Consider the following 11,065-nt stretch of genomic DNA (forward strand, 5'->3'; position numbering starts at 1 on the left):
CATGGGGTTTAAGCTTTTATGTTGATAAGTAGTGCATTTTTTTTTTTTTTTTTTTTTTTATTTTAGCGCATGAGTGGTTTGAAGCAAAAGTAACTGGTGGTATGGGTTTATTTCATTACATGATGATTTCATATTTTTTGTGAAAAAAAAAAAAAGTTTATGTAAGGTTTATTGCCCAGGATGGGTAACTCAGCATTGGCCTCCTCATAGCATCTGAGACTTTGTACTTCACGTGTACGCTTCTTACGGGCAAGCCATTCGCGTGTAAAAATTGGTGGTAAACTTTACAAGGCTGGACATTGCAAGGGTGAATATTGTGCAGGTGAATACTGTGCTGGGGGATCCTCATGTAACTCGCCCACGTGTGCATGTCAATTACACTATCCCTAAGCACAACCTTTTATGCGGCACCTGTAGGGACACCCCATCCCCCATCTTCACTGTTACGTATCATATCCTCGTAAAGACGCTGGACGTATAAAATGAAATATGAGAAAAAAAATTGGAACAACGATAAGGGAAAAAAACAAAATAAGAAATTTCCGCACGATGGCACTTACAGTAGGGGAAAAAGCAGGCGGTATGGAAAACATGACGAGGGCACAGGAGAGTTTAACAATATGTCCTATCGCCACGAAAGGGGGCGTATTGAACCGACGCACAGTGATATACAGCAGGGCGACGAGTTCAATTCAGACAGGCCCACGTACGCATCCGCTTCGTCTAATTTTAACAGAAGCAATAACTATGATGTGAACAATAATGTGCTCGATAACTGGGGCCAGCAAAATAACCAATACATGGCACCCCCATATAAAAAGGGGGCGATGAATCAAAAGGCGAACGTCCGAGGTGGCATGAGAAATAATCGTGCTCGTTATAATACGAGGTTTGTAAGAAATGGTGGCCACAGGGGGTCTAAATTTAGTGCGTATGCAAGTGGCGATCACAACGTTAATGTGAACTTGAATGAAGAGGGACGCCCGCCGAATGAAGACAATTACGACTACGTGGATGATTATTATAACAGTGATGCGTACTATTCCGGAGACGGCCGCCATGGGGCAGATCACTTCCACCATCGCGACCATGAGCGCGAGCAAGGGCTGTACAGTGGTAGCTACAACCACGACAGTTACAACCCTCACAGTAATGACGCAAGTATGCGGCATGCACGCAAAAACGACCATACGTATGAGGACATGGAGGGTGATAACTACGCAGACAGTTACGGAGATCATCACACTCATCACGGTAGTGGGGACTCGAGAAAGGCCGACATAAACCAGCAGCTGAGCACCCTGCATAGGAATTTGCACAATTTACTTTTCTCCCCTGCAAAAGCGGAGGAAGAAAAAATCCTTAGTGAAACAAACACCACGTCGAAGAACAAGGATTCTAACGAAAGCTTGTTGAACCAGTTGTCCCTTTTGAGAAATATTCCTTTTAATGTAAAGTCGTCGGATGGGGCAGGCGGCACTGAAGGAGGCAAAGATGATGGACTTAGTAAGGAAGAGGTGGATGGCGGCGTCAACGATCGACATAGCCCTGAAGCGCAGCAGAAGAAAAGCAGCCAAACCAGCAAGACAGCAATGATACTGGACGATTTGAAAAAGTGCCTCTACATGAGTAACAGTCAGGAATCGAAGAAGACGCAACCCGCAGGGGACAATATGAGCAACTTACACTCACAGAATCGCGCAGAGGAGGAGTGTGAAACAGAGAGGAGGTACAATTCAAGCAGCTACATAGATAATGAAGATAGCCATTTTAATGTGAATAATGGTAGAGGCTACAAAACTGTTGAGGAACGTGGGATGAGCAGACGCAGCCCCAGGAACAGTAGTAGAATGCAAAATATGTTTCTTTCCCCACCAGGAAATGTAGAAAAGAAAAGGATGAAGAGTAGTAATGAGGAGGAGGTGCAGCAGGATAGGACCAGTGTGCGTTACAGAAATGACTCAAATTATTACAACTCGGATGAGATGGACATCGAGTCGTCCATATCAAGCGACCACAGCCTTGTCATGGATGTGTATAAGAACGAAGTGAAGGAGGACAACATGGTAACATCCAGTGGAAATATATTTCCGAGAAATCAGATAGCGGAATCTTTGAGAGTGTTAAATACGTTACAGGTAGACATTGAAAGAGTCTGCTGTTACATAAAACATTTTATAGATCCTCCGGAACAGCTGTTCCAAGTGATGACGGATGTTTTCGTGGACAAGTCAGTTTCAGTAAATTCGAAAATTGCGATTTTTTATGTGTATAATCATTTAATACAAGAATTGAGAAACAATTTAAGAAACGATTTGATAAAATATTATTCCATCGCGGAAAGTGGGTTACACAATTTTGTTGTCCCAGTAATGAGGTGTGTACTACATGAACAGGTCAACGCAGAAATGATTAACAAATTTTACCGATGTATAGCCATATGGAATGAAAGAAATGTTTATAGCAAAATAGTATGTGAACAGCTAAAATTACTTCAGAAAAATCCACAAAAAAAAATTGAGTTTACAGTGAAAAATGTAGCTAGCCAAGCTCACAGTTTGCTATCAAATGAACTATCCAAATTTACGCCCATAAATTTTATTTTAAAAATGCCGAGTGTGAATAATGAGCATAGGAAAGCTCTGGAAGATACAACTCTTAGTGCGCTATTTGAAAATATATCAAAGGATACCCTGAAGGGTTACGATGACGCGGATGTTGAGGAAGCTTCCAGAATGTCAGACAAGGTGATGCGCATGTATGGGCAGGAATTAATTTTAATTAATTCTCAAATATTGGAATTATCCTCCTTGATTTGTGATAATAATGAGCAGTTGGTGAAGCTGCAGAGTGCGCTGGAGAAGCTACGGGATTGACGCGGGTAAAAACAAGGCAGGAAGCAATTTACGTGCTCCTTCTACGGATAGGCAACTCAAGCGGGTGGATCATAACGATAAAGCGCAATACGCCTTTCCAATGTGTCGCCCACCCCGTCGCGCACCCTGTTGCGGCCCATCCCATCCGTGGGGCCGTTCCATTTTTTTATTTGTCTTTGAATTTTATTGATGTATTTGTCTATTTATGCTCACTCGTGGGTGATCCGCATGTGTGTTTTTTGCCTTTTGCGTTTCGCCTTTTTTAGCCCATTCGACGACTCCCTCTTGCATGCCGCCTATCTGCGCTGCATCCCTTGTTTTAGTCCCGATTTGTGCTCCTGCTTTGAGCATTTCTTCCGTCTCTCCGGCAGGAGTAAAGGTCGCGCTGAGCCCACTCAAGCGTCTGCTTTCCCCCCCCTTTTTTTTTTTTTATAAACGGCCATTTTTTTGTTTTTAAGTCATTTTTACATTTCTGCAAATGTTAAGAAGTTCCAGAAAGGAATTACGCTCTTTTCCTTTAACTAAAGATGAAGCGTGATCCGGAACGGTATGACGTGTATTATATGGTCGCTGTCAATGGCCTATAAAATGGACGGGAACAAGGCAGTGCGAGATCAGACCGCAGGGGTATCCTTTTAACAGTTGCTCATCTGCAGTTCCGAGTGAGGTCTTTAGAGGGCCGGTTAAGTCCATTTTCGTAGCCATTCCCTGAAGGTAGGAAAAAAAAAAAAAAAAAGGGGGGGGATGAAACAAGCAGGGTTGAAGAGAAGCGGTCGCAAAAAAATTGCGGCATGGGGAGGGGACAGTCGAATAGGGCATAAGACGATCCGCCCAATTGGGGTATCCCATTTCGCGTATAACAATTGTGTTCTCCCCATTGGCGGCCACATTTACTTACGAGGAAGTCATTTGTATGTTGAGCGAAAATGCCAGAGCCCGTTTCCAGAGCTCCCGCGTATAATCATCGAACATGATGATTTTAATTTTTTTTTCCGGCAACTCCCCATGCTTGACTTTATAGTTGAGCGCTACTATACTTTCGTAATTATTAACAAATTTAATTTTGCTCAAATTTTCGTTATTGTATTTGTGCACAATTTTTAGGAAGGATTTGTTTGCAGATAGGTATCTCTGGTTATGTTCGTCATGTTGTCCACCCTTGAGAACCTCATCACCGCGCTGGTCGTCTCGATGGTCGTCTCGGTGATCGTCACCGTTACCGTCGCTCTGCCCGTCAGTCTGCGTGGTGGACGTGGTGTTCGTCGACAAGAAGACATTCTCATTGGTGTACTCCGTGTTGTTACCGGAGTACACATGTTTGATGGTGTTCCGTACTGCACACTTCCTGGCAAATGCAACATTTTGGTCATCAGTAGGACTAGCACAGAGTCCCAAGAAATTATTTAAATATATCTTTTCATTGGTGACTATTTTTTTTTTCCCTGTGGTGGGTTCTTCTGCACTGTCTAGACTGGACTCCACATAAAGATGTATGTCATCCTTTTCTCCATCGACGAATGGACTTAAACATAACCACTTTTTAAAATTCAATTTAAAAATGTATAAATGATTTTTGGTTAAAACGAAAAAGAAGAGTTTCCTTTTTTTCGTGCTGTTTGTATTTCTCCTAAAAATGTTAAATTGTTCTTCGTTTGATTCGGCTTCAGAAGATGGTGCCTTTTCCTGTTGGCTGAATGCACCCCTAGACTCAACATAAGACGAGTCCGAATTGGGTTCAGACTGGAGGGACTCTTCATTTGGTGCATCATGTGATGCTCCATGCAGCTGTTCACGTTTACCACTGTCTAAATTGTCTTTCCTTTTGCCCCCTGCTTTTCCTCTCCCCTTACAATACTCATTTGGTTTGACCTCCTTATATGCAAAAGAGGTTATAATAATGTTCCGTATATTCATGTGCCTTTTGAGGTTATTTGTGAATACGGTATCCTGCACCAAATCCACCTTTGTTTCTACACTGCCCCCGGATAAAAATTGAGAATAGGAAATTATTTCATCGCGAAAATGTCTGTTAACACTTATGAAAACATCGTAGAGTTCGTAGCTCTTATGATCTTCGTGACTTATGTAACCAAAGACAAAAAAATTATCATTATGTTTGGTCAGGCATATTCTGGTTATGTCTTTGTATTTTTTCTCAGAGTGGATTATAAGTTTGATGTCCTTATCTTCTGTTATGTTTTCTTCAAAATTGTGTGGGATATACACGAGGTAGTACTTGTCCAGTCCGATTGCTAGGAAGTACCATTCGACGGCTGCAGAGGGGGAGGCGATTAGAACGAGTTGGTGAATACACAACAGTGGGGTTTATACGAGAATGACTTGGGTGAAGTGAGAATGTGAACGCAGGTACTTCACCGCCCGCACGGGGTAGTATCTGCTCTTTGCGGCGATGCGCTCATGTTAGCTGCTACGCCTTACCGTTCTCCCGCACGTAGATGACTGGGGAAATGTGGTAAACCTGCGAGGGGGCGCGTCGTTCCAGAGACAGCTGGTTCTGCAGGACGATCCGCAAGTATATAAGTTTTTGGTACAGAAAAAGGGCGTGAAGGACGGATCTCCTGAAGAGTATTTTGTGAATATATTTCTTATAATTGACAAAGTACAAAATAAAGTACTTCAACTTTTTGCAAAAGCACATCAAGTAGGAAAGGGTGAAGAGTGTGTAAAAGAAGATGGTGTGAATGGAAGTAAAATTTTTCTTGTGGTAAATATAGGAGGCGTAGACTGATCCGTGATGGACGCTATTAATATATATAAAGAGGTAAAGCAGGAGAAGAATATTATTTTTGTAGAAGAAAAAGAACAAGGAACAGTCCACACACCATTTTTGTATTTCGCTGTAGTGAGAAAATTGAATATAAATAATTTTTTGCGTAAAACAATACAAAAGTTTACAAAATTCTGCGTAAAAATATTGTTCCTTGTCCGACAAGACATATTCTTCATTGATAAGTTTGTTAATAAATTCTCTACTGAGCAATTTACAGTAGTAGAAAAAAATGTTGTAAAAAATTAACATGTCCATGGATTCCACTGCTGTCAAATTTTGCTTCAAAATTTCGCTATACAAACGGAAGAAATGAGCATATACGCTACAGTCGTAAAAACTACACTGTGATAGAAGTTGGATCATGGTCTTGAGGACATTTGTCTTTAAAAAAAATTCCTTCACCCGTAGGTAGTGGTCATGTTCATTATTGTTTACGCTATTTATTATGATGCTGAAAAATATGCGAAGAAATGTGTGCAAAATGTGTGCCACATTTATTTGCCCTTTGTTGCAATTTACAAAAAGGCCTCTTTTGCTAAATAGAAGTATGTTAAAGGGGCTAGTTTTTTGTTCGTAAGTTTTTTCCTTATCGAAGGACAAGAGTTCACAGGCGATTCTGTCTAAGACCGTGTCGTTTGGATTTTCTTCTGCGAGGGAAGAGACTGAAGATTCGTCATCACGGTAAGAGGGTTCAGTGGTGGAGGAGTTCCTTCGACGGATTTCCTTATTATGACCAATCTGTACATGCTGAGGGGGGGGATTCCCTGTTTGTGCATTTTCGCCTTCCATTTGACTTGTACCATTGTTGACACTGTGGACATCCCCCGTGAGTGAGTCGTCCAGCGACCCATCAGGTGATGTCCTTTTCAAAATTGTCACATCAGGAGAGTCATTTCCGAGGTAGGCATTTCCCCTTGCAGGGCGAATTGTTTTTTTTTTCTTTACCACCTTGGGCATTTCGAACATGTGCTCAAGATTACACTCAATGTCATCATCCACGAGAGAAATGTCAAATGTTTGCTGGAAGTTATTATTGTGTAGCCACAAAAATAATTTCTTCTTTTTGTCTTTTATGTTTTGTAGCTCATCAAGGGGAGGAGTACCTGACCTGTTATCTCTTTTTTCCATTTGTTCAGGTAAAATTTTTGATCTGATTTCCTTTTCCTTTAATTTTAATTTTGAAATTTTTTTTTCATATTTTAATTTGTTAAACTTTAATACCCCTGGGAAGTAGTTTTCCCTTTGCTCTTTCTTCAATTCTGCGAAGATATTTTTCTCAACAAATATGTCCAGCATGGTGTATAAATTGGTCATATGGAATGTAACGAATGTGTGTAGTTGCTTTTTGTAATCCTCAAGGTCAGCGCTATTCATCATGTAAAAATATTGCAAAATTTTTTTCCTGTTCCAGTGTTTTTCTTCCATATTACATAAGTCGAATATGTTACAATGTGTATCCGTTTTGAATTGATAAAAGTAACCACTGAAAATGTCAGCCACGTTGATTAAAAGTCGTAAACATATCTTTTTATCTTTTGCAATGTTATTTTTGACTAAAGCTTTGAAAATATTTTCAATGTTGGAACACCACGTGCGTTCGATTAAAATGTCGTAATCTACGTTTATTTCGCTAAACAGGCTGTCTTCATTTGTTAAGACGTTTATAAAGTAATAGCTCATGGAGTTGTTTCTCATGAAGTATCTCAAGGGGGGGTACCTGGAGCACGTGCGTAGTACTTCCACGGTTATCATGTTCAAATCAATTTCTCCATCATCCGAGTCGACATTAGCGTATGCCTCTGCTTCCCTATAGTCCACATCACCTCCTACATACTCGCCGTGTCTCCCTCGAGCCGCTCTCCTCCCTTTTAATGGCGCAAAATCATTTTTCCTGTGGAGGATAACTGCCCTCAAGAGGAACTGATTCATGATGCGTAGAATGCCGGTAAGTGTGTCCTCGAATTTATACTGCTCTACAATTTTGGAAATGTCTTCATGTTTTATTACCTTCATGTATATCTTGACGCAGTAGTAGTAGATTTCCTTCCACTTTTCGTTCAGCGTGATTTCTTTTTCACGCAGGAGGAAGAATATTTTGTGGAACTCGATGGACTTGCAGTCTTCGAATGGGATGAGGTGAATACACCTGAGGAGGCGGATCACCACGTCTTCGTTTTGGCTTTCTGCAATGTAAATGGTGGGCGGTTAAATGGTGGGACGTTAAATGATGCGACATTATTAATCGGGGTGTATCGATGCAGGCGTTGCAATGGAGGTGCAGTGAACGGCGCGTGTGCCCTTCATCGCAGAGACTCACCGAGGCACACGAGCAAGTAGTAATTAATATCGCTCTCCCTGAACGCCTTCTTCACCTTCACAGTGAATTTATCTACGTCCTTCATAAAAAAAAAGGCAAAGATGTCAAGTGTGTTTTTAACCACGTCGTGTAAATATATTTCAACATCCTCATCTGCTTTGTGGTAGTAACGAAGCATGGAGTTATATTTCTGTCCAAATAAGAACGGTATCACTATTTTCAAATCCTTGGTATTCTCTAAGATATACTCAATGTTCTTTTTGTATAACTCTTCATTTTGTAATACTAGTAATAAGCCAGCCAAACTTGCGGTTAAAAAGTACGGATTGCTCATGTCCATTTTAATGCCAATTAGAAGCAGATCGATAAAGTGGTGAGAGTTACACAACTCGAATAGAATTTCTTTCTCAAATGTGCAAATATTATTTATGGTATTTAGAATTATATTGGAAAAGACAGATTTTTTTTTTTCAAAATGATTCATAAAATCTTTTTTTATTATTTCCTTGATTTTCTTGAAATAGAAATTTAAGTGCATTTTTTCCTTTATCAGCATTGCGCAGTGCTTAACGTGGTTCCCACATAGTTGCTGTACGATTCGGTACACCGTCTCGAGGTGTGGTGGCGTTTCTTCGAAGTCTTCTTGCTCTCTTTTGGTCATCTCCGCGGTAAGGATCTGCGGGACGGCGGTGCCACATGGGCGTACGTATTTTCCATATATCCACGGCGGGGTAGAAAAAAAACGGCTTATCGGTCGGACGCCCCACTAAATTAAACGCAAAGTGGACAGCGAAGTGGAGCAAGAAACGGAGCAAGAAACAGAGCGCTCAAGAGAAAGCAACGCACCTTCAGTAGTCCCTCGTCGTAGGCTATTAGGCAGTTGTGCCGATCTAACGTGGCCACGGAGAGAAATCCCAAGATGTGTTCATCAAAGGAGCCCCGCAACAGCTTGATGACTTTATGTATGCAACTAGTAAAGCTTCGCGCGATCGTTTCATCCCTCGGCATGTTTTGTAGTCCTCTGAAAATATTCTTCAGTGTTTCGTTCTATAGGGGGAAACACAAAAAGGACAGAAAAAAATGGGGGAGAATAACCCATCGCGGATATGGTCACGGCACATGGGTCTAGTCCGCTTGGTCATGATTCGGTAGACCGCATCGCGTGCATACAAATACTTAAGGAAGAAAACGCCAGAACAATTGTGCATTTGTCTGAGTTGTCCTTGCTCACCTCGGCCGAGTTCAGCATGGCCGCCGCCACGATTTCCTCAAAGACCAAGTGCACATCATACTTGTATTCCTCGTTGTAGGCCAAGTCACAGAGGGTGCGCAAAATTTCGACGTTCAGATCAAAGGCATTGATAAATATTAACTTGGCAATTGAGTGGAGAAATGTGCTCCTTGCATCTTCATATTTTTCAAGGACAATTAATATTCTGTCCAATATTTGGTTGGCCTTCTTTTTTTGTTCTTCCACATTTTCACTTTTTGCAAAAAAAAATTTCCTAAAGTTCACTGGATCCTCATAACATAACGTTGTTAATTCGTTTAATATGTTCACATAGTTTCCGTAGGAATTTTCGTGTATAATTATTCCTTCGATTAGGTTTAAAATATTTTCGCTGTGGCTAAAATTGTCATCCTTTTCTTCATTTGAGTTGTTCAGATTGTTCAGTATCTTTTTTATCATTTCGGGGCTGGCTACGGCTTAGGGTTATGGCTGCCTTGTCCTGTGTAGCTTTGCTACTCTCAATTGGATGAGTCAATGCTTAATGTGTGAGCATGTCTGGAGGGAAGGGCCTCTTTCCCCACGCGTACGCCGCGTGTGCAGCTTTCTTCGAAGGAATGTGCTCACGTTGGATGCCTTGTTTGAGGGCATATCTGCTCACATTTTTTATTTTGTCAACCCTCTTTCCAGTTCTGTCAAACCCACGTTTGCTCTTATTTGGTCTTGTTCGCGCAGGTGAAATGAGGACACGATAGTGGATGTTTGTAATAATCTGATGAAAGAGGTGGGGGGTAACATTCCTGGTGGTAATGTTAAATAGAGGGAGAGAAAGCACATGAAAATTTGCTTAAGTTGTGAAGAAGGGGGAATGGAACAGAAAGAGATGGAGTGTGCTGAGGTGAGAAATAGGGTAGCAAAGAGTAGGCACATAAGATTACTCCTACTGGATTGTTAACCTGGGGGACGACACACTGCTAGGGTAAGGAACCACACCCGCTTTCAAACCTCGTAAGCGCCAAATTGGGTAACTCCAAGGGAAAAAAAAAAAAAAAAATTTTGGATCATGCTTATATGTGTGTCAGTCTCCTTGGGTGGACAAATTTACAAATAATTACATCCGATTTAGCGAAGGGTCAAACAAGTGAACAAACGGGGGGGCGAGCATTCAATTACACAATCGCAAAGTAAGGCCGATCCTAGGTTCAAGGCACTACTCATTTATTTCATTTTAATATTATACCTTCTGAATGTTTGTGTTACGCCCCACAAAGAATTTTCCGCCGATGTAGCTTTTATTTCAAGTGCTCATTTCGCGAATAATGGCATTTTTCCCTTTTTTTTTTTTTTTTTTTGCTAAACGCCCCTTTATGATCAAACTTGTACAGAAAAATTCACATGCTAGTACAACTACCCAGCCGTTGTCCTCGTATTTGCTATGTAAGGACATTTTGTGTGTGCCTCAAAATTTCTGTTTCGTTTTGTGTTGGAGTTATTCTGCCTGTTCGCCGTGTGTATCTTTTTAGCGACGTCCCGTTGACAAAGTGAGAGAACATTTGTGAAGGTAGTGAAGAAAGAGGCATACATAAGCTTCGTATGCGTGGGAGAATACATATTGCTGCTTAAACACACAATTAAGGATGGAAAACGATGAAGTCCAAAAAGGGGGGGATGTAGGAAGCGTTTTTTTTCGAGGATCTGCGCATTTGCGTAAGGTCCAACCGACTGCGTATTCCCCTGTATGTGTAGACGGCAATGGGGTCGTAAAAGCAAAACGAGCCAAAATTAGCCGAAAAATTCAGCTCCAAAATGTATGTTCGTTTGGAGAAGGGCATATGGACAACAACTTAATCAGG

General features: G+C 41.2%; 2 protein-coding genes across 2 annotated transcripts; one reads left to right on the forward strand and one right to left on the reverse strand.

The window, feature by feature from the left end:
* Positions 1–482: 482 nt before the first annotated feature.
* Positions 483–2,876, forward strand: AK88_00144 (uncharacterized protein; the record flags this gene model as incomplete). The annotated part of the gene is made up of 1 exon (XM_012477795.1): positions 483–2,876. One exon carries the CDS (start codon positions 483–485, stop codon positions 2,874–2,876), a length of 2,394 nt encoding a protein of 797 aa, XP_012333218.1.
* Positions 2,877–3,770: 894 nt separating this feature from the next.
* Positions 3,771–9,674, reverse strand: AK88_00145 (uncharacterized protein; the record flags this gene model as incomplete). The annotated part of the gene is made up of 5 exons (XM_012477796.1): positions 3,771–5,149; positions 5,316–7,850; positions 7,985–8,660; positions 8,831–9,031; positions 9,216–9,674. The coding sequence occupies 5 exons, from the start codon at positions 9,672–9,674 to the stop codon at positions 3,771–3,773; spliced, it is 5,250 nt and encodes a 1,749-aa protein (XP_012333219.1).
* Between the last annotated feature and the right edge of the window lie 1,391 nt (positions 9,675–11,065).

Source organism: Plasmodium fragile, assembly GCF_000956335.1.
Source record: "Plasmodium fragile strain nilgiri unplaced genomic scaffold supercont1.1, whole genome shotgun sequence".
In the NCBI taxonomy this organism is placed as follows: Eukaryota; Apicomplexa; class Aconoidasida; order Haemosporida; family Plasmodiidae; genus Plasmodium; species Plasmodium fragile.